This window comes from Labrus bergylta, chromosome 15, assembly GCF_963930695.1.
Source record: "Labrus bergylta chromosome 15, fLabBer1.1, whole genome shotgun sequence".
In the NCBI taxonomy this organism is placed as follows: Eukaryota; Metazoa; Chordata; class Actinopteri; order Labriformes; family Labridae; genus Labrus; species Labrus bergylta.
The window spans coordinates 5,921,816-5,948,728 of NC_089209.1; the positions used below are offsets into that span (position 1 = coordinate 5,921,816).

Sequence of the window (26,913 nt, forward strand, 5' to 3'; positions counted from 1 at the left end):
TAATTAAAGAACAAATACACTCTTAGAAAACATGATGCATACAAAACCTTAAATCAGTGTATATACGCATTAGCAGCAAAGCGTGCACAGAGAATAACAAGTAAAAGCACTCACTGTGCTGGAAAATGGTCCCTGTCTGATTTTGACTCTGATACGTAATGTTGTCGTGTGAATATATTTATAACAGCTGCTTTAACGCATATGGTGCATTTTTTCTGATGTGAATGTAGAAGGATGTGCATAAGAGAGCTAGGACAGTGGATAGAGTCTGAAATAAAGGAGAGAGAGAGAATGGGGAATGACATGTGGGAAAGGAGCCACAGGTCGGATTTGGGCTGCCCAGGAGAACTACAGCTGCCATACATGGGGCGCTCGCACTAACCACTGTGCATGTTTATTTTAATACTTAATATGAAGTTTGCAAGTTTGAATCAAAATCAGTGTATCATATTGATTAAGATTGTCAGTTTAAAACATTTCAAGATCATCCAAGTTTTATTTAGCTTCATAAAGTAGAAGTTTCTCAATCCATAAAGGACACACTTATCTTGATAAACTGATCTAGTTTGCAGCTGTTATTAAAAATGTATTGGAGTCAAAATGAACCAATATGTTGTCGTAATAAAATCTGATCTTCTTCTGATCTCGAGTATTTGTTAAATTGTCCAAAGTGATTTCCCCTCCTGAAACCAAAGCCAGGCTTCTCTTTGGCCTGTTTGATTTTGTGACAGTGTGTCCTCACTCGTCAGTGCTTGACCTGGCTGTGTTTGCTCCGTGTGTTTGTGCAGGTCACCTTACTGACGGGCCTGGAGCTGCCAAAGAATATCAAACAGTAGAAGACCCGTCCTCTCTGTGTGCGTGTCCTGGATTCAAACCAACGGCGACAAACACAGTTGGCTCCCCACATGGATCTTTTTTTTCTCCGCGTCACGTCAGACCTCTCCCAGCTTCTCAAGGTGCCCTTTGTCTTGGATAAACTTCAGTGTGAAGCCCTGGAGTTAGAGGAATACATTTGAGTTAATATTTGCTATAAATCCCACGATTGAAGCTTTTGGAAATCACAACAGAGATGCCTGGAGTTACTGTAGATTGCCACACTTTTTCCACAATCCAAGTTTTAGCCCTGTGAGACCCCAGATACAAACAACAACAATTTAATGATTCCAGCTTGTATCTTTTAGTAATTCATTATTTTTTTTAAAGACAATACAGCTTTAAATTTCTCCTGAAAGTCTGAAACTCTTATTTGGAAGATTCCAACTCTGTGCAGTGAATAATACGAGTGCTAGTTAGTGATTTTAAATCGACAAGATCTTATCTATACTGGAAGAAAACAACTCCACAGTCATTTTAAAAAGTCAGCAACAACAAGAAGCTGCCTTTAGGAGTCGACAAAATGAGCGAGCAACAGTTCAATGTTAGTCTGTTCCTCTCTCTGTCTCTTTACAGCTCACAACTTAAAAACCTGAAGTGATTTGTAGGAGTCTTAGCGACACCGCGGGATGTTTCACTCATGAAATATTTAAACAAATCTAAACTTTTCTCTGCACATCTCGGTTATGGCTCCATTATACACTTCTTCCTCTGTTGTCTCCTTCTTCTGTATCTCATGCAAAGAGGCATAAACATTGTTCGGCGCTGTTGTCTAAGAGGTTTACACGCTGAGCTGACGCTGGGGGAAGGAACAGGCTCAGGTCCATTTCAGCTTCAGTGATGTGACAGATCTGCAGAGTGTGGGAGTGAGTGGACACCTGGCAGAAGAAGAAGAAGTGCATAATTTTGCAATGCAAAGTGGTTATATGACTCTTGTTTTTGTGCCAGTCGGAAGTCTCTAAAGTAGGATTGGTTGTAATGAAATACTGAAGAGGGGAATCATTGTGTAGTTCAAATGGGAGGGGGGAAATCAGGAACACTTGACTGCAGGCTGTTGGTTGGTGTAGTATAGTGTAAAGACTGTGAACAGCATTGATTTCCATCTGTACTACACAGAAATTAAGCATTATAGTCATCATCTGAGGTCCCAGTTAGTGGATATAGTTTCCTTCAAACGGAGCCAGGCTGGCTGTTTATCTCACTGTATGCAGAGTTAAACTAACCTTCTGCCAAATACAAGCAACAGAAGTTATGAATATGTGATGTCCAGCTTCTCATCCCACTTTCTGAAAGAAAATCAGAATATTTCACTAAAAGCCAGCTGCTTCATTTCCTAACATCTAAATAAAGTTTTCTCCTTTGAAAAAAGTATCTACAAACATCGGCAAGAAAAACAACACAGTCACGCACACTTATGGAAAATCATGCTAAAAACACTTTAACAATCACGATGTTTCAAGTGTTCTCAGGCGATAGTTTTAAATAACCATGGAGCAGATGATGACGATGATGAAGACCATTTGGTCAAAACTCTGATTTTTACTCTTGTTGCGTCGCTGACTCAGTGTGTGGGCTTGTCTTCTTTTTTTTCTTGCTTCTGATTTTGAGTTGCCCTGCACCTGCATGATGTGAATATAACCCCCCCCCCCCCCTCACCAAAATCTACAAACAGCACACTAAATGTTTGATGAAGTTTACTGTCATGACACAGCTCATTTATTTAAATATCTCTATCAATTTGACAAGTATCATGATACAATAATCATTAAGGACCAATTTAAAAAAAAATGTTTTAACATGTCACATACCCCCCCCCCTCCCCATCCATACATATACACACAAATACATGCACAAACACATATGTTGGTTTTTAAGTGACTAATAAGGATTTAATCGAGTGAATTTTCAAGTAATATAAAGTTTCCAGCCTGCATATTAACATTTAACCGTTATCAATATGCATTACATCATATTTACAAAATTCCCTGTTAAACAAATTCATTTTCTCTGCAGAAATTCAAATGAGATTTTCTCATTTTAAATCCCCTTAACTGTGAGGTTGTCAAATTCTCCTTATCTGACCCTGATTGGCAGGTTGAAGGTTTTCTATCTTCTCTTTCCTCTCATTAAAGCTTTTTGATGTTTGAATTGATGGAATAATCAAATACATAAGTTAAGTTTTATGGCTCCATGAAATGAAAACTATTCCAGCTGTCTAAAGCCTCTTTTGTTTTTCAACACTCAGTCTGACATTTGAGTTTACTCTGGGACCTCCCACTTGGATTTTAGATTCACTTCAGTGTGTGAGTAAAGTCCGGCTGCAGAGGATAATTTCTAAAGCACCTGCGTGTCCGAGAGGTTAAAAAAATACCAACCGCACTTCATTAAAGCGTGAGCCCCTTGTGTTAATTCGTTTGCCAAAAGCACAAATTTGTGTGCAAACAATTTGTACCTTTTCCTGTTGAATAAATCAAAGCGAGGGAACAAGGTCGATCGAGCGCCTGCGGGAGCATTTCTGCACTTTTGATGTTTCCCTCGCAGCCTCTCCCCGGCTCTGCTGCATCACACAGAAATGTTTTCACCTTCAGGGATGAGTGTCAGGAAAATGCTGGAATGAAAAGGAACTGAGCCAAACAGTAAACTTTATTTTTTCCTTCTTCTTTTGTTTTATTGCACCAACAGCTACTTTAAAAACATCAAACGCAGATTTGGAAAAAAGTGTGGCTGTCTCACGGTTAACTTTAATTCGGCGCTCATTTAAAAGTCTCTCAGTAGATTCTCCGACGCTTTCAGGCATCTCTAAATCTGTCGCGCTTGAAAATGATCTTGAAAAGTCACATCAGGTAAAGCTACATCTGCTGCTGCATTTCACATCAGGGATCGGATACGGCAGCCTGTAGGGGACAGTAGCTTCAAATATCAACCAAACCACTGTGACTAAGGATATATAAGACATGTGCTCATCGCCCTCGTATATTTTATGTCATTTGTAACACAACAGAGAACGGAGAGGCTTGTCTGAAGGTTGTTTCATGTTTGATATTATCTTTCTATTCCCTATAATGTTGTGAGTGCGAGAGAGAAGTGATGAAGAGTTGCAGGTGGGACAGATGCGTGAGTGGAAATCCATTTCCTGTAAATATGTGAGTTATGACGTGTGATATTAAGCATGGATTGAACAAGTTTACAAAATATCTGAAGCTGTACTGTAAATAGTGTACTGTACTTACTGCTGTCTTTGCTGAGTGATGTTAAAAAGCCAACTTGCGACCACAGCTCGCCCTCTGCTGGTGAAAGGTGGAAACAACACCGGCAGGATTAATGCATTTCTCCACTAATCCTGCTGTTACATTTTTTTTTTAGCCAGCTGTGTTTTGGTACCTTTAATCGCTGACTTTTTCAACGTGTCAGCAAACATTCAGTCCGACATGCTGTCACGTGACATCATCAACTATCTCATTATATTTAATCAGGGACCTAAAAAAAAATACAAATAGCAGTTTTCAGAGTTTTATTTATGTTTATGAAGGATTATAATCGCAGGAAGCACTTCTATCTTACTAACCACTTACCTTTATTCTTTTACATTCTAATTAAAAGACACAAAGTTTAAATAGAGCAGAAATAACTGGAGTTTAATGAGGTCTATTTTCAATACAGAAACAGATTTATCAAAACATGAAACGGCTGTGGTTACTGTTTTTATTTGTATATCATTAGAGGAGTAGATTATGGATATGTATATTTCTTTTTTATTTTATATTTATGAATCAAATCTTTTCAGTAGAATGTGAAGTTTATGACATTTACATCCCAGAACAACAAACTGAAGAAAATCAAAGGCTTCAGCTTCAGGTTGCAATAAGCTCAACAAGCTTCACGGGCTTTTTGCACCTGAAGCTGTGTTCAGGGTACGTGGGAAAGATGAGTTTTCAGCATTTAAGAGACACATTTTTGTAATGACAGTTGATTTAACGTCTGTACTTATTGAGACGTATCTTGTAGAAAATACCACCTGATCTTAGCTCTGCTTTAGCATCTATCAGCTCATTGTTTTGGTTCCTCTGCTCTTTAACTCTGCCGATTTGTACACTAGACTGTTATTTTTTAACTTTAAAAAGAAATCCATATCCAGGGCAAAGCAGAGGACAGAGACAAGTTGCATTTAATGGTCAACATGGTTGAGAGTTAAGGAGACTGAAAGCTTTTCTTAGGACGAAGTGAAGACCAAAAACAGACGACACAACTCCAGAGTAAAGCTAATATTGTTTAATATGGGTGTGAAAAACTTTGATAACATGTAACGAAAAGTCAGGTGTGATATATCAGTGTTGTCCCGGCCTGTCCCCCCACTACAAGAATAATTCAGTTTTTATTCAAAATAATTGAGACAATTTAACCACAAAACATTTTTACTTGAATTGCAAATGGCATTTATCTGTACAGGCTCCAATAATTGCAGTAGAATGGCTGTCTTTCATCTTTCCCATGTTACATGAATGCAGCATCAGTGTCAAAGTCTGCATCTCCCCCAGTTTCCACCGACTCCGAAAGCAAACATCTAACTATATCTGTGAAAAGGTGGGATTTCCCCCCCCTCAGACGTGCTGCAGACTGCCAGCTAGGCTACCACCTAAGGGCTACATTTGCATGATGTGAGGCTTTCTGGCCGCTCAGCCTTCCCCTCTGACAGCGCTGCCACCATTCACACACCAAAGGAGAAACCTGCCCCGTGGTCACCTTTCCCCCGCTCACCAGGAATAGATTTTTGGATTTCAAACCCGGGAGCAAAGTGAGACATCTATCACATAACCACGGGGTTCAGAAACATTTCAAACTCTAACTCTGGATGATTTGGGGTGCAGGGTGTGTGTGTGTGTTGGTGTCAAAGGGGAACAGCACTGGAGGGAATTAAAACACGTACAAAAAGGTGTTACCAACAGAAAGTCTGTGTTTCAGGTGAAAGTAGGTCACGCCTGTTTCTTTCCAAACACACCGGTTTTTGTTTTCATTTTTAAACTTTATTTGTCAGATTGAGAGAAAAAAAAAAATCACATTTTTTTAAAGAAGTCACGTTGTAGTCACTCCTCTCTAAATATGGTATTGTACGCGTGCTCGTCTGGCATGTCCCTTAACCCGACACTTACCCGTCCATGAATGTGAAATATTTTAAACTTCAGGATACGGTGCTGGGAAAAGAAGCATGTCACTGCTGTTTGCTCTTTTTAACTAATGGCTGATTTATTGACTCTATGAAGTATGTGAATATATTTAATGACATATTTATTTTCTTTTGTATATTGCCCTCTTTGGATTTATCAGTATAAGAGTTGATGGCTTCTGATTCTCTACATATATATATATAAACATATATACTGTCTATGGTGGATTGCCAATATTTGCAGGTATTTTCAACAGAATCTCAACATAAAACAGATTTGCTTACAGCTTGAGACTTGTGCGATGTGCTGCAGATAACATTCAATATTTGCTTTTTTTTGTTCTTCAAATCTATAAATAACAACAAAAGCTGCTTGGAGGGACTCGGTGTGAGAGTTTGTGACCTCACCCAGCCGCACACACTGCCAGATCACCCCCCCCCCCTTGTTTTGCCGTCATCTGCCATCGCTTGAGAATCCATCAACGTGTCATGTTCTCCCTTTAACCAAACAAACTGTTAAAAAACAAAAAAACATCTGTCATGTTTACATCTGGATGGCATGCAGCTTCTTCGGGCTGTCGGTAACTTTGTGTACATAAAGGTTTATATACGGAGGAACGCTTTCTCATTGCTCATTCATACAGAAGCCCTAAGAGGACATGCAGCCATACTTTTTATTTGACTCTGTTTTCCTGTGATTAATCATTATTTTTATGGTGCCAATTCATAACAAGTGTTATCTGGAGGCGCTTTACAAAATTCCTCGCGTTCCTGTTGTCCTCGCTTCCTTTGCTGCTGAGGCGGAGGTCGGAGAAGGCCGTGCATGAACGAGGACGGCGGCGGTGGTTGTGGGGACGACACAGTCCGATGGTGGTGGCTGGGTGTCAGGGTGTAGTTGTGCCAACGAGTACATTTCAGTTGTTTACTCAAGATCTTAAAAAAATAACACGGGAAACCAGCGCTGCTATCTTGATATCACAACCTAATTAAGCAGAGAGCTCGAGAAAACGACCGAAACGTATTTGTTATCACGTTAAAACAAAGTTAAACACTATGTTTGGGATGTATGTCTGCTCAGGGCTTCCATACATTTAGATAGACGTATGTGTGTTCCTTCAACCAAGACTTTTCTTGTGTGTCCTTTTTTTTATTTTTTATTATTACTTCCCCGCCCTCCACCTGCTCTTGTAATGACCCCCCTCCTCCCCCCCCCCCCCCCCCCCCCTTCTTGCTGATGTAAATGTAACTGTTTTGTACGACTACATGGTTTGTATATGAGAAATGCATTGTAACTGCATCATTTTCAGACCTTTACAGTGTAAACACGAGAGACGCAAATGTCTTTTTTTTTTTTTTTTTGGGGTTGTTTTTGTCATTTATAAAAACAAATAAATTAACTGTGATGGAATGATGATTTCTCTCCCTCTCCTGTTTTGTGTCTTTATATTCTGCCAGAAGTTGCATTCAGGGTCCATTTCAGAGATCAATACATTGGATTCATGACTCAGCAGTTTGTCCCATATTTCACAGGTCCTCTAGAGATAAGCTCAGGTGGTTTTCAGCTCATGTCCTCCTCCTCCTCGTAACACTGCAGACCAGTGGAGGGTTTGACCTTTCACCTTCAGCCTCATCACTAAATATTAAACCTTCATTTACTTCACTTTCTTAAAAGTCCCAACAGATGACCGGTCAGATTTCTGTCTTCTTTGAGAATTGCTCTGAGGTAAAAGATCTCACACACACTTATTTCCTCCTCTTGTTGCCTTTGATCTTCTGGATCTCCTTGGAGCTGAGGACCAGCATGCCGTTCTTGAAGCGGCCCACTTGACCCGAGGGCGCCGTCCCTGAACCAGAAGACACCTTCTTATTCTTGTCCCTGATGGAGAAAACCACACAGACACAAACAGGTTTCAACCAGTGAGACGAAAACGACACAGTCTCTATAAATGTTTGTTTATTAGGAACTTCTTTGTGTGACTTTCTCCATGACAACAGTTTATTTGAGGAGTTTCACCAGGAGTCAGGAGTCCACCATAGCACTGAGACTGCACTAGTTAAAGTTACAAACGATCTACTTCTAGACAGGGGACTTCTGTCTGTGCTCGTCTTGTTAGATCTTAGTGCTGCTTTTGACACCATTGACCATCAGATCCTATTATACAGACTAGAACATTTACTTGGAATTACAGGGACTGCTTTAAGTTGGTTTGAATCCTACTTACAGACCGATCTCAGTTTGTACATGTTAATGATAAGTCCTCTATGCACACCAAAGTTAGCCATGGAGTGCCACAAGGTTCAGTGCTTAGACCAATTCTCTTTACATAATATATGCTGATTGATATATAATATAATAAATTGATTGATTAAAAAAGAGGGATGTGAAAATAAACAGAAGGGATGTCGTTTATAAATGATCTATACTGAAGGGTGCAATCTGTGCTTAGCCCCACCCCCCATTTTATCACTCACAGATAAGGGGACACTTGAGGAGTAAACATTTGATGGTGTGTTGGTTTGAGCCTTTGCATGACGACAACAACAACAACCCAACTACCCTGTGATATCTACTTTATAAATTCCAGGGGTCATTTATTGACAGATATGTTTTGAAGTCTACCCACCTTTGATTGTTGTGTTTCTTCTTCTTCTTCAGATCCTGCAGGACAATGACACACGATTTTACAGGAAGAAAAAACAGAACTAGATGAATGTGAATCACCTATCGATATTGGCATCCTGTTTAACACTTAATCTGACAAAAAGTATCGTGTTTTGATCAAAGTAAAGCTGGACTAGTTTCATTGGGATTACACCTGAGTGAACACGCAGCTCTTACCGGCTGAACGTCCTCCTTCACTTTCTGCTTCTTCTCCTTAATCTGCTGCTGCAGCACCTTGTAGTTGACGTAGTCCTTCTTAGGAGGCTGATTTACAAACAGAAGAAGTAGTATTTTTTTGTCTCAGCTCTGGGAGAGATTTGCAATGTGTTGCTAGTAAAGATGTACATGGGTTGTCCTTACTCTGGCTCCCAGCATCACTGCTCTGTCCTGTTCAAAACCACGCTGCTGCTCCTTCTTATAGCCCGTGATCCCAAACCGATGGACCTCAAGACGAGCCTGAAGGGAACACACAGATACACAGTGTAAGTTCAGATACATCACAGAGATTAAATGGTCCAAGTATAAAGATTCATGTACAGTCACATACACAATCAGAAAATGACCATCAAGGGAGGAAGAAATGCTTTGACACGGTCAGATACAGTCAGTGTGAGAGAACAGTCACCTTTTCCAAATTGAGTTCTTCTGGCTGGCTGCTTTCCTTCTCCTCTGTGATCTGAAGGGCCTGGAAGTGGGGAGAGCGTGCACCCAGAGGCGACAAGAGAGGCAAAGTGAAATGGATTGATGGTGACAAGAAGAGCATAAACAGAGGAGCACTTGGGGTCAAACTGTCCCATTGAGGAGGGGAGGTTTTCAAATGTCAAAAAGGTAAGAACAAAAAAAGGTCAGAAATGAAAATGCACAACAATTCATTTAAAATCCTTTCTTTAGCCGAATAATGTACGGTTCGCAATCTTTCATCTTGAAAAACAATATCATTTTTTGCAATTAAAAACTTCCCTGCATGATGTACGGTACATAATATCGCCAGATGTGACTTTTAATTTGCCTGGTCTGACAATAAAACCGGTAAATGCAGATGTTCTCGTACTCATAGGATACACAATTTTTAAGGTACAGATCATTTGAAATGAGAAACAACTTACAGGTTGTTTCTCGGGGGCTAAGGTCTGCTTGGTTTTCTGTTTCTTTTTGGGATCCTGAAATGTCACCACCTCCACCTGCGGCGCAGTTCGACCTGTTAAAGAAATGATGCGTTAAACCATTAAACAAAAGAGGAGCGGCGATATGAGTGGTGGATGATGAAGATGGAAGGGTTTGATAGCATTATTTAGCCTACAGTCATTAGAAAGGTCATAAACAAGTGCTGAATGTAGCATTTATATATTCTTGTATAGCACTGACATCATTGTATCATGAGTAACTCACTGTTGTCTTGATTCCTGTGAACAAAATGAGCCAAAAGAAGATACAACCATCACATGAGAGTTGTTTTTTAACACGTCCACTGCCCACCTGCTTGCTGAGTTTTTGTTTGTTGCTGCTGGTTTTCTGCACAAACACGATCTGTTCTGTTGTCTTCAGAGTCACTGCAGGTTTCCTGGACGGCGGGGACATCTTCCTCTTCCTCTTCCTCCTCCTCCTCACACCTTTTTCGTTTTTGCTTCTTCTGAGACTTGCTCTTCTTTTTCGCCGCTGGTCCATTACCTGCACAACATGAGCGAGAAATGCATCTTGGTATATGATATTACATTTATCACAGGGGTGTTGTCGATAACTTACACAACAATGACAACATGTTAAAGGTGCACTATGTCGTTTTGAAGGAGAAATGTGAAAGTTGGAGAAGTGTACAGATTCTGTTTATGTTCATAACTCTATACACAGACTGTCCTCAGAGGAAAGTGTTTATCCCTGTAACACTGTTTGAAGATAAAATAATTCACGAGAACTTATGGTTGGTAGCTGAGTTATAGCGGCCTACGGTAGACGCTTCAGAAACCTCCGGATCAGAACCAGCAGACTGAGGAACAGTTTCTTCCCCAGAGCTGTCTCTCTACTGAACTCTGAACTCTGTCTCCCCCCCGAACAAAAGGGCTGAACAATATTCCTACAATAGAAAATGTTCAGTGACATGTATGTTGTTGTTGTTGTTGAAATCTACAGCTTTTACTATTTTCCACATTTTTTTGTAAACTATGAAAAAAAAACGTATGCAAAGCGGACTGTTGTTTAACCATTTAATGACCTGAGCTAAATGCAGAAAGCTTTTTTTTAAAAATGAACCACGTTACAGACTTCATTCTGAGAAAAAAAAACAAATAAAGTAGAACGAAGAAATCAAAATATTTGATTAACTTTTATTAAAGGGTTTCTTTAGCGAGCCTTTTGATTCTGATCTACAAAGCCTTAATATTTTTTCAACTATATTTTAAAAAACAAAACCTGTGGCCCGCCAGCGATTCTAACACGACAATTTTGGCCCGCAAGAAAAAAAGTTTGGACACCCCTGTCTTACAGTATGTTCATATCACCTCAATAAGTTATCTACCTGTACAATATGTCCACACTCTGTATATTATCTGTAATCTAGTACAGCATGCTCACTGCACCTTCATCTGTATATTACACTCCTAAGAATATACTTATATTTATAGCATTTATTTATATTTATAGCATCCCATTAATCAGCCATATATACCCAATAATTCACTTCTTTTAGTCTAATCTGTAAATTTTGTAATTACTTGTACACTGCACAGATTCTTTCTGTTTCTTGCTTATGCCAAACCTCATTTCGTTACTCTGTACTTGTATCTGTGTAATGACAATAAAGTTGAATCTCATCTCACCTCATCAGCACTCTTAATTTACCACACTTCATTTAATTATCGAAATATGGAACAAAGTAACCACACATTGTACACTTTAACCAATATAATTCAAGCTTAATGTGTACATAAAATCCCTCTTGTCCAATCAGATCGCTTGACTGATTAACTTTCACTTATATTAGCATCTTATACTTTTGCCTTAAGTCATGAATTTGTTGTGTACTTTTTTGCACCACTTCCTTTCAATTTACGATAAGAACGATAAGTGCTTGGTAACCATGGGGACAGCCAATTAACGTCAGAACGTAGAGCGTTTAATTAGCGCATGCGTTCACTTTTCATGGGTTTAAGTTCCCTAACACACCAATATAAATATTTTATATTGTTTTTAATAGTCACGTTGCACCAGGAGCCCCGCAAAACGACAATGTAGCATGCTAATGCTAACCACACTCACCGAAGTCATACAGTTTATCCAAAACGTTTTCAAGAAACGCGCAGTCCTCGTCTTCTTCTCCGTTTGTCTTCATGTTCATTTCCGGTAAATGGCTGCGGCAGGTTACCGAAAAAAAATAACTTCTTCAGGGCTTCAAGTCAACGAAGACAGCAACAGCAAAGTCTGTATGAAAACAAACGTGGTACACACACACACACACACACAGAAGGCAAAGGCTTGGTCCTTTCCGGCTGCCGTACAACCCGGAAGTACCGCAGAGACGCCAGCAGGTTACACGCCCATGTGAAGTTTATCCAGACGCTGCTTAGAGCTGCAAGTGATTTTATGAATCAGAAGAGGGACTAAAGGACTCATCAGTGAAGTGGATGCAGCGTGTTTGTGTGAGTACATCGTGACAAAGCGTGACATCTAAAGCTGTTTATACGGTTTGTTTGTTCCTCTTCTGTCAGTGCTAAGCTAAAGCTAACTTCTGCTGTTTGCTGCAGCTCCATCAACTCTGTGACATTTCATTTAAACAAGTTTATACCAACCTAATGTAGTAACAATAACTAATAAAATCAGTAATGACCAGACAATCTGCTTCTACTTAAAATTCACCTTTTTTTAATTTGTATATTTTAATATTTAAAGCGACAGCTCAGTGATTCAGTGATTGTTGAGCAATCAGCACTTGCAGGATGTTAGTAACCTGCCAGAAAGACATCTTGTTTTTGTGTTAATCTACTGCAGAGTTTGTTTGTCACAATGTTAAAGTGTGAAGCATCCTGGTTTTGTGTCTGTTGTTCGTCTCATGCTCTCTGATTCAGTAAAAAGAGGACATTTTATCCTCCTTCTCCACCTTTTCAAACAGTCCCCTCCTCCACCTTTTTCAAACAGCCCCCCTGTGGTCTAAATGAAACATCTGTCTTGTGCTCTGGTCAAAATATAACATGAATCAAGCACCAGAGGAGGTTTGTGACCCTGTATCAACCAGCTCTCTCAGAACGCTCCGTTTTGGTGTGTGTGTCTCTTTAAATGAAATGTTTAAAGTACAAAAAAAAACTGAATATGTCTGATTAGTTTAGTTTATAATCTTTAGTGTCATCATGGGAACACACTGTACGAGTGTGAATTATTATTAATCGGCTCTGTTTTGATTTGATGAATGATATGTGTTATCCATAGTTAGGTGTGTAGCTGACATGATTGACAGGTGAGCGTGATGTAACGTTCGTCAAGAGGTTTAAAACCCGCCTCAGCTCTCAGCCTGTCGTTAGGTTGACTGAAAGTTAGGTTGAGACAGGATTTCCAACATGGCGGCGGCTGCTGATGATCCTCCAGAGCGCCCCCTGCAGGAACAGACGGCTGACGTCACTCAGGCTTCAAACATTAATATTTATGTCTACAATTCACTTAGCAGACGCTTTTATCCAAAGCGACGTACATCAGAGAGTAAGAACAACACAAGCAAGGATCTAGAAAAAAGGGAACAATGTGAGTAAGAGCAAACGATCAGCTTTGAGTCTGATTGGACACACAGGTGCTGACAGGAAGTGACCAGAGGCAAAGCACAACATTGAGGGCAGTTCTTGAGAGCTCTAATCAGTATAGAAACCATCTTATAAGTCGTCGTTATCAAACAAAAACCATCGTCATTACCATCATCATCAATAATATGGAGACCATCATCATTAAGTTAGTAGGTATTCATGAAAGAGCTGGGTCTTTAGCTTTTTCTTAAAGGTGCAGAGGGACTCTGCAGATCCAATGAATTTTCAACCTCTTAGATCCTTGTTGAACTTACTAAGAAGTAAAATAAAAATGACTGGATGGAATTTGACAGTACGAGTCGTCTGCAGTGGACAGTTAAATACATATGAATAATAAGAAAATCAAAGAGTCGAGATGATTGTCATACTTTATGTCTCATTGTTACAGAGAATGATGTTTTGTGTCCCACAGCATAGAGATCCCATGCTGAAGAAAAGAGATGACTTTGAGGACATTCTGGAGGAGAGGAGGAACTCCAGTGACCTGAGATACGCGCTCCGATGTTACACGCCTGTTCTTTACAAAGAAGTGACGCCCTGTGATTCCAGCATGCTGAAGGGGATGGTGCTGCAGTCCGATCAGCTGCACTTTGTCATCAATCAGGTAACACTAAGTCATCAGGCAGGTCAAATGGGGGAGGGGGGGCTGACAGATCCTCAGGTCGTCATTCTGGTTATACCGGATGAATGTGTTCTTGCATTTTCAGTCAAACGTTGGCAGGTTAGCTGAGACAAGACGTGGTTATAACCGTTTTTCTGTTTAGTTTTAGTTTATTTGCACATTTTTTGAAGAGTCAAACAGAAAATTAAAACAAATAAATAATAAAACACATGTGCAGGTAGAAACCCATGAGGGCTTATCTCAAAACCTCACCTTAAGAGATTAAACAAAGTTAAAATAAAATACAGTAAAAAAAAAAATAACAAAGTAAGAATATTTACTATCACAAATAAAATGACATACAAACATTGAAAACATAAAAATAGAGCAAAACAGGACATTACAGTATGTAGACAATATAACAAAATCAGGACAATTCACTATTCGCCACAAATCTTTCTGACATCAACCCATTTCTGAGTCTCAACTTGTATCTAGAAAAAGACAAAAAAATCTTCAAGTAAATAAATATGCGTGTTCCATAATTTGACTCCACGGTATCTTATTGAGTCCTCGAGATGTACGACACATTGGTAGGTAGAGGTTATTGGTTTGTCTGGTTGAGTAATAGTTCACTTGAGAATTAAAAATGAAAAATGCTTTAAAGCTTTCTGGCAAGTTTGCACTCATGTATTTAACTTTAAAAATAAAGCTACTTATTTGAAGAGTATTAATATCAAAGATTGTCAATATGTTACACTTCAGAAGAAGAGGGGAGGTTGCATCACAGGACTTGGAAAAAGTTGCCATTCTGACAAAATGTTTCTGGAGTAATATAATGTTATGAAGACATGTTTGGAAAGTGCTGGCCCATACAATATTACAATAAGTAAGATACGGATATATTAGGCTGTAATATAATGTTGAGATACAAGAAGAGTGTCAAAAAAACACACATTCACACACTAATAATCCCCAGAGATTTTGTAACCTTACTACAGACACAGCTGATGTGATCTTTCCATGTAAGTTTCTCATCAATTAAGATCCATAAGAATCTTGTTGATGTTACTTTAGTCATTTCTTCATCATTTATATACAATTTCAGTTATATTTAAATTTTCCAGCAAATATCATGAAGTTAGATTTTTTTCACATTTAATGCCAACTCATTTGTTTTAAACCATTTTGAATATGCAAGAAGGCCATTATTCACTTTATTCATGAGTTCTGACAATTTTTATTAGAGACAAATAAATGAGTATCATCTGCAAATAATGATAATTATTTTGAAGATGATGATATCTTCACCACTGATACTCACTTGTGTATCGTATCGTACTTAACACTTAAAGACAAGTTTTGAGACATTAATCAGCTCACATGAAAACTTTTTCATGCTGTAAGTTTAAAGATTAAAATCAAATTGAAGTCGGTTCAGACTTTTTAAAATCAAGTATTTAACTGTGAGTGTTTTTCAAAATACGACAATCGCTACAGAAAGTTTTGTCCGTTGTCAATACGTTTCCATCATATTACACAGTTTTGACCTGACTTGGTAACATTTTAATTGTCCAGGTGTCCAAAGAGACGGGCAGAGCCGCTGATGACCTGAAGGACGAGGCGTCGGCCATCTTGGACGAGATGGCTCAGTGTCTGCAGCTCAGCACCGTTCGCTTTTTCGCCTTCGTCCTCAGCAAGGTGTTCAAAACCTTGTTCAGGAGCATCCGCGTCAACGAAGAGGGCATCCAGAGGGTGAGAGGACTCACACCTGCTAGACCCACATTTAGAAAAAATATCCAAGAATGACTGTTAAACTAGAAAATAAATCTTTGTTTGTTTGTTTGTTTGTTTGTTTGTTTGTTTGTTTGTTTGTTTGTTTGTTTCGTAGCTCCAGCAGGCCATTCACGAACACCCGGTCGTTCTGTTACCCAGCCACCGTAGTTACATGGACTTCCTGCTGATGTCATACCTCCTGTACACCTACGACCTGGCTCTGCCCGTCATCGCTGCAGGCATGGGTAAGCACTAAAAAGAACAGAGTAACCATCGAGTTACAACAACGTGGGGCACAAGGACGCATGAATACATCCGTTTAATAACTCAGTTTTTATCTTTAATTTGTCAGAGAGGTACACATTATAATTTTTTTTTGCCAATGGGATTTATTTTCCAGCTTTAAAGGTTTTTTTTAGACATTTTTAATGAAGTGTTAAATTGAATTAGGGGCTGAATATTTGAGTAGATCATTCTGTATAATGCTTCCCCCAACGATCTGTGTCTGCACATACAGCTTCAGTTTGTCTGTCCTTTCAGACTTCATGGGGATGAAATTTGTCGGGGAGATGCTGCGGATGTCGGGAGCTTTCTTCATTCGGAGGTCGTTTGGCGGAGACAAAGTGTACTGGGCCGTCTTCTCAGAGTACGTCAGGACCATGCTGAAGGTGAGGAGGCTGCTTTTATCATCCGGTCACATTTTTAATGCTCCTCTTGGAACAAAAGAAGAAAGAATGAACACTTTGCAAACAGTTTCAGTCATATCATTATTTCTATATCTGGTAGATGTAGAAGAAGTTGTTTTATTTTATTTTGTTTATTTCTCTTCAGACTGGATTTGCACCGGTTGAGTTTTTCTTAGAGGGAACCAGAAGCAGAACGTCCAAATCTCTGACTCCAAAATTAGGTGAGTTACAATTAAAAGTCAAATAAAATCTCTTCTAGCTCAACACAGAAAAGCAAAATTCTTTTTTAACAAGCTGCCAAATATCTGTAGTGAGATCAGATCCTGTGTCTTAATCCTCTCTAGTCTGTCTGACAAATAATTCTGTTTTTAGATACATGCTTCATAATGAACGTTTTGTAAATTCACTTAATCACAGCATCTTTTCAAACAAGCAAAGTTAAAATCCATCAACCCATCCATAATCTGTACCACTAATCTTGGGGGGCTGGATCTCAGCTGTCATTGGACGATAAGCGGGGTACACCCTGGACTGGACATAAAAAGACAAACAACCATGCATACTCACATTCACACTTACAAGCAATTTAGAGTCCAAAGTCTAAATATCCAAGTACATTTTTTCACACACATCTACATCATTCTGCAAATTCTCTTATTTGCCCCGGGTGCAATGTTTTTTTTTTTTTGTCACACATGTTTCCGTCCTCTTCAGGTCTGCTGAATATAGTCATGGATCCGTTCCTTAAAGGAGAGGTGTTTGATGTGAACCTGGTCCCTGTAAGCATCAGCTATGAGAGGATCCTGGAGGAGTCGCTTTATGCCCGAGAGCTGCTCGGTGTTCCCAAACCGAAGGAGTCCACCTCAGTGAGTCTTTCAAACACATTTTCTTTTTCACTTTGCAACACATCAGTTAAATATGTCTTTTAGTGAATATTCAGCCCCATCACTCCATCTACGTCTTTATCTCTCCTTTTGCAGGGTCTGTTTAAAGCCAGGAAGGTCCTGAGTGAAGACTACGGCAGCATCCACGTGTACTTTGGTCAGCCTGTGTCCATCAGAAGTTTAGCACAGGGGAAAGTTAACCGCTGCCAGTTCAACCTGGAACCAAGGTACGATTAATCAACACTGAGCTGTGTGTTTAAAGGACACAAAGGCATCTCACTTTGGGATCTGATATCAGCATCCTGTTGCTAGTTGCTCTTTGGTCAGTGTGCACCATGTCTGTGATCATTTGCTACCTTGACTTAATGTAGTTTAAGTCTGAGTTTGGATGTTTGAGATGCAGCTGAAAATTCAAAAACAGTTACTACACTAACTATAACCTCTTTTGTTTGCAGACACATCCCCAGGAGGTCCAGCGAGGAGATCCAAAGCTTTGTGAATGACTCGGCCTACAGGCTGGTGCGGGCTCAGGAGGAGAACATGGTCCTCAAGCCGTGGGTCCTCCTGGCCTCTTTGCTGCTGCAGAACCACCACCACCAGGACCACCAGAGAGTAGCCGGGGCGCAGAGAGGGAGGATCACGCTGGAGGATCTGACTGCACAAGCTCTGTGGCTCAGAGATCTCTCCCGGGAGTACGGAGCATTCCTGCACTGGCCAGGTACTATATGAGCAGAATGTTCCAATGATACTAGTGGACTTAACTGATTCCTTGCATTTAAAATAAGATTGAATTGTCAACAATTCCTCAAGCTCAACTATTAAAGAGGTGTATTTGTATAATCTTGTAGAAACATATCTATCCATGTTAAGTCTTCCTTTCCTCCTGCATCTTTTTCTATTGTGATTTGTTTCCTTGTCTCCTTCAGATCACACTCCTCCATCAGAGGTCGTTTCCAGCAGTCTGTCCCTGCATCAAGGTCTAGTGAGGATCTGTGAGGGAAGAGTCCAGCTGGCTGTGGAACAAGGTTAGTAGTTTTTTATGTCGCTTGCAGTGTAAGTGCATTTCTGTAAGGCCTAGAAAACTCTGTACTGGTGTAAAAATGTTGAAGTGGATTGTACGAGAGGATCCCCAGCTTTAGTCATTTTTATTTCATGGCAATCCTACAGCGTTGAGCTGCAGACTACATAAAGACTCCTCACTGTTCTTACCTTGTAGAGTATCTAACATACGATGCTCATTTCCTGTGAAAAGGGATAAAACCTTATTATTCTTTAAACTTTGTCTTGCAGCAGAAGCAGAAGCAGGAGGCATCAAAGAGCCTCAAATCTCCGTCACTCCAGAGGAGGCGCTCTTGAGCCAGGCAGTCGTCATTCTGTCCTGTGTCTCCTACAGGAACCAGGCGCTGCACGTCTTCCTCAGACCGGCCCTGCTGGCCTCTGCCATCCACACCGCCTCCTCCAACTGCAAAGGTAAGACTGACACTGAAGCACTTCTATCATATTTTATCGTAATGATTTAACATGCAGAGAGGGCTTAAATAAGAAAGGAGAACATCACAGGTGAAGTAATTTGGGTGTTACATGGTTTACATCGCTTTCTTGACTGTTCGCTTGACTTTCTTGAAAATAATCTTTAAGAAATAAATAAAATAATGTTAATTTTGTCTATTTGTTTGCAGAGGAGGTCTTCAATAGTTTCAGCTTCCTGAGGAACATGTTCTCCAACGAGTTCATCCTCTGTCCTGGAGATACAGTGCAGGTGAGGAGCACCACTGGAGAATGTAATCATTGCATTACTTCACTCCGTCTGGTTTGGGTCTGATATTCCTCTCCTGTCTGGTAGGACTTTGAGGAGGCGTGTTACCTGCTGATGAAGACGGGCGCTCTGCAGGTCACCCAGCAGGAGGTTGTGGTTACAGCGAGCGGACAGAGAACTGTGGCCTTCCTCACCAACATGTTAGATCCTTTCTTACAGGGATACCAGGTGAGATACACACAGGACACAAGACAGACTTAAATGTACCGAGTGTCCTGAGTTGAACGTGCACATTAGGGTTCAGTTACAGATAAAAGAAGAACATATTTGCAAATTTAAACTTGGCATTTTTTTCTGCCAATTTTGTGCGTGCTTGTGTATGTGTGTGATCTCAGGTGGTGTGCAGGTTCCTGTGTGAGGAAGCCTCCGACAATCTGACTGAAAAACAGTTTGTTCCTGCGGTCCGGAAGTTCATCATCACACTTCTCCTTGCAGGTTTTTTTCTCTCATTTGTCAAATCACTCACGCCTCTGTTTGAACTTTAAAAGTGTTTGTACTAACTGTGTGTTGTGTACCTGTGTGTTCTCCAGGTCGACTAAGATACACAGAGGTGTTGTCCTCTGACCTCCAGAAGAACGCTCTGGCCGCTTTGCTGAGACTTGGTGCTGTTCAGAAAGTCAAAGGGTACGTTTGTTTTGATCACATGTGTGTGCCTGTTTGACACACTAACAACTACACTCCAACTAGCATTAAACAAATAGTGTTTTCACATTCATCTAAAACTCTAAAAAGTCTCCTGAACTTGTAAAGGTAAGCTGTATGTGTGAACGCAAACTCATCTGGAGTTTCTCCTTCCAGCCTTCCAGTAATTTTTTGTTTTTAGTCTCCAGCTGTGAGGAGCATATGTGAACAGCCAGGTCAGGAGAATCTCTGGAGCAGTCCTCCTGAATTATCTAGATATTTTCAGGAGTGCAGATGTGAAAACAAAGAGTTTGCCCTCAAACTATGTTTTCCTTGTTTTGCCTTTGTGCTGTAAAATAACGTTGTGCTGCCATGTTTTGACTTCAGAGTGGAGCAGGGGACTTTAAAGGTGAACAAGGTGATGGTGAACTCATTGGAAGACACTTTAGGTGAGTAACATGTCAGCTGCACTAAAAAAAAAAACCACCCTGCTGGAATAAACAGTGTTTTTATTTTCTCTCCTGGCTCTTTAAACAAATCTCAATTTTCTCTTTTTGTTTAGGAGGAAAACTCCCCACTCAGAAAGCAGTCGCCGCTCGCCTCTAATTCACCGACCTCTTTATAAGGGACTGAGAGGGTTTGAATCTTTTCACCTGCATCTACGTTTTGCCAACGAAATGCTTTTCTATGAGAGGTGAAACTTTTTGAGTTTCCATCTGGAGACGGCTTTATTTACTCGTTCTTCAACTTCTCTTTCTCCTCTCCTCTTTCTCCTTTTTCTTTCAATGACTCTTCTACTAAAAAAAAACAAAAAAGCTTTTATACATGTTGATGAAACCGGGGGATGAGTGAGAGAGTGGAGCTTTTTGAAGCTGTGTCTCAAAGCTTTTCTTTGGCTCATTGTGAATATCTGACCTTTTGCTACGAGCAGCTTGTTGTGAGAGCTTGTGAACCTGCCAACTCCTTTGAGGAGAGCGTCCACTCTTCATTGTGTTTGATATGGATCCTCTAACACTCGGCGTGCTTTGTCTTCTCATCTGCTTTTTTTTAATTCTTCATCCAAGCTTTATTCTGCCTCTCGACTATCTGTTAGTCTCGCCTCTCTTTTGTCTGAGCACTTTAATCTATTTATTCATGCAATGTGGTGTGGACCTAACTCTGTTTTCTCTGTTTTTCACTATTTGTCTTTGATTTTTATGAAACAAATGTTGCTGAAACTGGTGGACAAAAGGATCTGTTGGGTTTTTTGTATTTATGCTTATAGTCAAAAAAGTTTTTCTTTTGCACTCCATGAAAGAAATAGTTTATATATCTGAGCTGAAGTTGCCACAGACTCTAAACTACTTGAAGAAAATCTTCCACCAGGTGTCAAAGTCGGCTTTAAACCACCCTGGTTCAAGCTTTAAAGAAAAAACAAACACTCCAGTTTACACAGTGGAGATGAAGCTACAGGGTTTAAAACAAGTGTCAAAAAAAGTTGCCAAACTCCATTTAAAGGTCACATATTATGCCAAATACAATTCAACATGTTTTTTAAATACCTGTCCCTAATCTGTCTACAAACCCCCCAATGATGAGAAAAGTCCATCCTGTCCATCTTTTACCTGCTCCTCTTTTCAGAAAATGTGTGCTCAAACAGGCCGTTTGGAGATTTTCCCTTCATGACATCACAAAGGGCAGTAACCCCTCCCCTAGGTGGGTGACACTCCCACAGCTAGGTGTTTGTTCTGCCCTCTGAGTCTGCCTTCTCACCGTAAACAATAGGACATGGAGCGAGAAAGCCCGAGACACCCAAGCCCTTCCAGAGAGGGGGCGTGGTCAGACACAGCTCATTTACATATTTAAAGGTACAGACACAGAAACAGCCTGTTCTGAGCAGGGCTGAAATAGAGGGGTTTATAGACATGATCAAATACAGGATCAGAGTGGATTTAGAACAAGAAACTTCACACACATGTTTTGAGGAGCTCTGAGACTTCTTTAAACTGGTTGAAGAGGAGGAGAATATGTGACCTTTAAACTGCAGATATTTAAACAGAAGCTCCACCAAAGAAAACAGTTTAAAATGTTTATTTAAATTGAAAAAATGTACTGTTTTTTTTCTCCTGTTTTTGAAATTGCTTCAAAGTTACTGATATTTTTAGATTTTCACTCATTGGATAAATTATGTTACAAGGAAAAGAGGAAACTGCTAAACATCATAAAAGTGTCATCATGTTCTGTGAAACAAAAACAATAAACGATGTGATGCATAGGAACAGAGGTCAGCTTTAAAAGGACAGACTGGTGATCACTCAGGATTACTGACTCAGTCCTAGTTGTTCACAAGGACAGACTTTTATCATCAGATCTTTTACAGGTCGATTAGAGTTAAACAGATATTTATTTATGTGGACTAGCAGTGTGTTGTCATGTCAGCCTTGAAATCACAGTCCGGTGTTGACAGCAGGCAGAACTGCAGAAACAAACCTCATTGGTTGAGTTAAACTTTAACAGCCATGCGTTCTCTGTAATACAGGAACAAGTAAACGTTTGATTCAGGTGCCAGATTAACACCTGAGTGTTGGTGATGATACTTAGACCATAGAGTGCATTTCTTGATACTGACTATTAACATATGAGCCTGAGACAGAAGTAGTCTTTTTTTCAAAGCTGTCGGTGAAGAACATGGATTAAAAAAAACTCATTCTGAAATAAGTAAAAATTATTTTAATTCATGAAATCTTTGACCCTCTCGCTGACACAGACAGAGTTTAGATCGTCAGCAGAAATGATTGATGTTTGATACTCAGGAAAGACGTGTTACCATGTCGTCATCATAGACAAACTTGAAATTGACACATTAACACTCCTTTAAAGTCTGACATTTTTTAAACCTCAAAATCTGTAACATTTGAGCTCCCTGCGATTGAGTCAAGGGACGTCTTTAAAATCAAATCACTGATTCACAAACAAACATCGATTGTCTCATAAAGCTTTTTGAAGAAAAATAAGATTACCAGACAACGAGCACATCAGTGTCGAGAATAAAAATTAAACACAAGAAAAACTTGAATACATATTTGTTTAGAGGAGAATTTGTTCTTGTTTTCATGCAATATAAAATCCACATACAAGTTCTTTAAAAAAAACAAACCATTTTGTTATCTCGTCTTTTCACCACATAATAGAAAAGTATGAATAAAGTCTCACATTGTTAATGCGTATGGATGAGGGTATTCTTATAAATAAAAAATAATCATCCCTATTCCCCAATAAGGGTCACACTGCGGGACTTTATCCCTTTTCTGTGCTGACCCAGATACTAATGACTAAAGATGGAGGGAAAGTTGTGAAATGAAGACTAATGTTTGAGTCAGTATCCGTTAAAGGTTAGCTGAGCTGCTAATGAAGAAAACTAAGTAATGAAATCAGCCAAACAAAAAGCAGATTGAGATGTGTCAGACATTTCACTTGAATACTTTATAACCTTTATTCTCAGGCTTCACTTTCTGTTAACTCGACAAACCAAAGCTATCTGAGACACAATCTGCATGTCGACACCGCTCCTCCAAAGTGCATCTCTACTGTGTGAGGGCTTCAATTGTAATTTTTCCCAGCATTAATAATGTCTTTTATATACCGTAATGTGTCTAAATATGGAACTCCTTTGCGTCTTTAAATGTGTGTGTGTGTGTGCATTGATACACGTGTGTGTGTGTGTCGGTTGAGGCCTTTTCATAATAATGTTCAGGTTGATGAAATACTAAAGCATGTTATAATAAAGTGTCTGTTCATATAAGTGTCGGGCCTGATTGTTTTTTCTGTGAGATAAACTGAAGTTGGGTAACTCTCTCGGTCTGGTTATGATTCACTCCGTCGTCCTCTTGTGACTGACAGCAGAGACGCTCTTTGATGTGAGCTCATTAGAAGATGAGATGATCATATTTAATCACGCTGATGTGTTTACACAAAATAAAAGAGAAAGTCTGAGTTCCATGTGCTGCTTCCTCTCACTGGTCATTGAGTTTTTAAAAAGAAGCTCATAAACAGACTCGCTTGATTGATATCTGCCAGAAGTCCCGACTGTTTACTTAGTGTCTCCGAGCTCCAGCATGAAGATTAAAATAACCCAGCAGGGCAGATAGAAGTAGTTGGTGCTGATTTTGGTCATTTGCAGGTTGAAATGTCGTGATTCCTGTGAAAGAGCCACAAAATCCACAATTCTTCTTGCAGGATAAGCTGCATGTGTTATCCCAAAAACAGCCTATAATTTTCAATCTGACTTTACCCAAAATGATTCCTGCCAGCCCCCTGATTAATGTAAGTACACGTCAGTAAGGCTTTCAACCCAAAACAACGGGCTTGAAGATGCTAAATCGGTCAATCCACGCAGAGTTAGCTGACATCACTTGGTGGCCTCACTGTCACATCTTGAGATCCTGTGTTCATCTAGCCATTTTTCCAGGGCAGAAAAAGGCTGGCTGTGCGCTCAGGAGAAGAAAAGCACTGAACATCCGTCCTGTCTCTATGACCATTTTCTTATTTCATATATAAATGCATCAACTTAACAATAGTCTACTCAGCACCTTAACTGGATGCAGTTACGGGTCCTTGGGGTCAGTGTTAGTCTCTGTCCATCTTTAAAAATGTTGACCTTTCTGGCGGTAATGACCCCTAAAATCAAATATGTCAGCAGGTCAGCCAAGGAGCGATCTTTCCTCCCCAAGCTTTCATGTCCAGGTTCATTAAAAACCTTCAGAGGAGAAAAGTATTTCAAAGACAATCAAGGAACATCTGAGAAAACTAGAAAGATAAAAGTAAAAAAAAAAAAAATTCAAGTCCCTCAAAATTCAGCAGGAACTCTTGTTAACCAACATGAAGGTGTATTAAAATGTTCAGTCAAGTTTTTCCAATTGGCATCAACGTTTCAGGGAAGATTTTCTGCCAAAACATCTCAAGTTAAAAGCTGAACAAACATTTACACAAACACAGGTGTTAAAGCAAAACCAAGTTTAGAATAGAAAGACATTAAAAGGTCAAATATTCTGTATGAAAAATACAGAATTAATTCAGATTACAGATGATCAAATCAGAACTTTTGGAAGATCTCGTATTGTGGCAACATTCACATATAGTAGATTAGAGCTGATGCAGAGAAAGATCCCTGCACATAACCAACCTCTAGATGTCACCCTTGCCTCTCTGTGAGCGCTGTGTTCATGGCAGGTTGTACACACACACACACACACACACACACACACACACACACACACACACACACTATCACAGCAGCATTTTTCATCATGTTTTGTGGCTCTGCTGCTGACTAAGAGAGCGCTGCCAGCAAATCCTCCACTTTCCATCCATACTGCCCTTTCTCTCACGCTCACTCTGACAAATTATGGGTTCATCTAAAGTTGCCACAACAAATTGTTCCTATACACACTCCATCCATCCATCCATCCATCCATCCTTACTCCTCTTTTCTCTTTCTCTCCATCCGTCTCCCTGGTGTTGTTAGAGTCAGCCACAGCCGTATCAGCACTTTATCTGCAACATTATGACACCCACACACACACACACACACACACACACACACACACACACACCTACCTCACACTCTCGCATGTAATAAATAAACTACCTTCTGACCTGCGACAGCCGCTGGGAAACAAAAGCAGCAGACTGCTACAGTTTGAAGAACAAAAGTGCAAAATGTTGAGTTCTTTGAGTCTGCTCGGTGTTATTTCGCCCCTCTGGGGTATTGTGCGCTTTATTTTCAGATTGTTGTGACCTAAAATGCATATTTATTGGATGTTTTTAATATATATATATATATATATATATATATATCTATTGTGATGCATATTGGGATGTTGTTAGGCATTTTTCTTCCCAAGTAAAGTGCTAAAAGATGTAAAAAAAAACCAAACGTTTCAAATGTTGTGATTGTTGCCAAAAACGTACTAAACTTAACTTTACCAAATAAAACTGTAACAAAACATGCTTTACTGTTGTTTAAAGCTGTTCACCTGGGAGGTATCCATCATAGCATGATAATATGTTTTAAGCTCCTCAAACCGAGATCAGCAGGCACAGAATGATAAAAGAGAACATTAATATCAGTAACCATGAAAAACCTTTTGTTCAAGGTGAATCTACTTCAGATGTATTATTATTCCAAAGGTAGTTTAATCTACAGCCGACGTCAAGACAGAGCAGAAACACAGAGGACTACATCAGAAATACAACAACAGAAAAGACACGGTTCATGTCTTGCAGAATTTAGGAATTTGATTTCAAGCCACTTTGTTTGGAATTGTGACTTTTTAAAAATAGATCTAAGTGGTTTTTTTGTAATTGATTCTAAGTGTTTGTTTTTTATTTTGTTTGTTTTAAGGTGCCTGTAATCTCGAGGGCATTGGATATGAGGGAATCCTCAATGTCCTTTCAAGAATAGATAAAGGTTTTGATTGATTGATTGAAAAGCAGAGATGGTACCACACCACACTGAAGGAGACACAAGTACACCATCAGAAGTAAAGTGATGTGCAGTGGTGAAATAATAATAAGTATTCAAGGTATGCATTCTAAAAACGAATGTTATTCTCTATTATTTATTACAACGATGTACATTCATACATTCCTTCTCCTTTAGCATATCAGTCAGTAGATAATGGTCGATAAGAGACGGAGAGGTTACTATCTTAATGCTCAATGACTTTATGGGATGGACACTGACACACACATCAGTAACAGAGCGTCTGAAACGTTCGAAATACGCCTTCTGATTGGTCACCAGACTCTACCTTAATCAGTGGTTCTCAACTGGTGGGTCGGGACCCCAAAAGTTAGTCGCCAAGCCGTTTTCAGTAGGTCACAAATGTGTGCCTGGCAAAAATGGTGTGAAGCGCTTTTTAAAAAATGTTTTATGGTCCTGTTTGGTTTCTTTGTTGTCAAGCACAGTCTGCTGTTTTGGACCGTCTGAGGTTCAAACTACACAATTTATCATTAAATAAATCTGATGTGTTGGAAAACAAATCCCAGAAATTTGGGTCATGATTTTTCAT

At 39.6% G+C, this 26,913-nt stretch overlaps 3 protein-coding genes across 6 annotated transcripts in view; 2 read left to right on the forward strand and 1 right to left on the reverse strand.

Annotated features, from left to right (window-relative positions):
- LOC109986403 (tripartite motif-containing protein 67) overlaps nucleotides 1–4,866 on the forward strand; it is a 63,090-nt gene extending 58,224 nt beyond the window's left edge. For all 3 annotated transcript variants that reach the window (XM_065963698.1, XM_065963699.1, XM_065963700.1), the window contains one exon: nucleotides 789–4,866. In XM_065963698.1, coding sequence (XP_065819770.1) covers nucleotides 789–836 — 48 coding nt within the window. In that variant the 3' untranslated portion in view covers nucleotides 837–4,866. The remainder of the gene's footprint in view (nucleotides 1–788) is intronic.
- Nucleotides 4,867–7,460: 2,594 nt separating this feature from the next.
- c15h1orf131 (chromosome 15 C1orf131 homolog) overlaps nucleotides 7,461–26,913 on the reverse strand; it is a 282,944-nt gene continuing 263,491 nt past the window's right edge. The window contains exons 2-9 of the mRNA XM_065963702.1: nucleotides 11,949–12,126; nucleotides 10,173–10,364; nucleotides 9,803–9,894; nucleotides 9,322–9,381; nucleotides 9,057–9,152; nucleotides 8,874–8,960; nucleotides 8,659–8,693; nucleotides 7,461–7,910 (exon numbers count right to left, since the gene is read on the reverse strand). Coding sequence (XP_065819774.1) covers nucleotides 7,778–7,910; nucleotides 8,659–8,693; nucleotides 8,874–8,960; nucleotides 9,057–9,152; nucleotides 9,322–9,381; nucleotides 9,803–9,894; nucleotides 10,173–10,364; nucleotides 11,949–12,027 — 774 coding nt within the window. The 5' untranslated portion in view covers nucleotides 12,028–12,126 and the 3' untranslated portion in view covers nucleotides 7,461–7,777. The remainder of the gene's footprint in view (nucleotides 7,911–8,658; nucleotides 8,694–8,873; nucleotides 8,961–9,056; nucleotides 9,153–9,321; nucleotides 9,382–9,802; nucleotides 9,895–10,172; nucleotides 10,365–11,948; nucleotides 12,127–26,913) is intronic.
- On the forward strand, nucleotides 12,172–23,642 carry gnpat (glyceronephosphate O-acyltransferase). Of its 2 annotated transcripts, none has more exons than XM_020637059.3 (17): nucleotides 12,172–12,328; nucleotides 13,890–14,081; nucleotides 15,657–15,833; nucleotides 15,970–16,099; nucleotides 16,395–16,522; nucleotides 16,686–16,761; nucleotides 17,255–17,406; nucleotides 17,521–17,651; nucleotides 17,880–18,142; nucleotides 18,351–18,449; nucleotides 18,715–18,894; nucleotides 19,104–19,183; nucleotides 19,268–19,408; nucleotides 19,576–19,675; nucleotides 19,771–19,864; nucleotides 20,249–20,310; nucleotides 20,424–23,642. In XM_020637059.3, exons 1-17 carry the CDS (start codon nucleotides 12,314–12,316, stop codon nucleotides 20,465–20,467), a joined length of 2,064 nt encoding a protein of 687 aa, XP_020492715.2. In that variant the 5' UTR covers nucleotides 12,172–12,313; the 3' UTR covers nucleotides 20,468–23,642. The 2 variants fall into 2 exon arrangements, with proteins under 2 accessions (XP_020492715.2, XP_020492716.2); XM_020637060.3 differs by having other exon boundaries at nucleotides 18,718–18,894.

Coding starts and splice junctions, on each gene's coding strand:
- gnpat (XM_020637059.3), top strand. Junction 18,895..19,103: donor CGCCTCCTCCAACTGCAAAG/GTAAGACTGACA, acceptor ATTTGTTTGCAG/AGGAGGTCTTCAATAGTTTC. Junction 19,865..20,248: donor GCTGTTCAGAAAGTCAAAGG/GTACGTTTGTTT, acceptor TTTTGACTTCAG/AGTGGAGCAGGGGACTTTAA.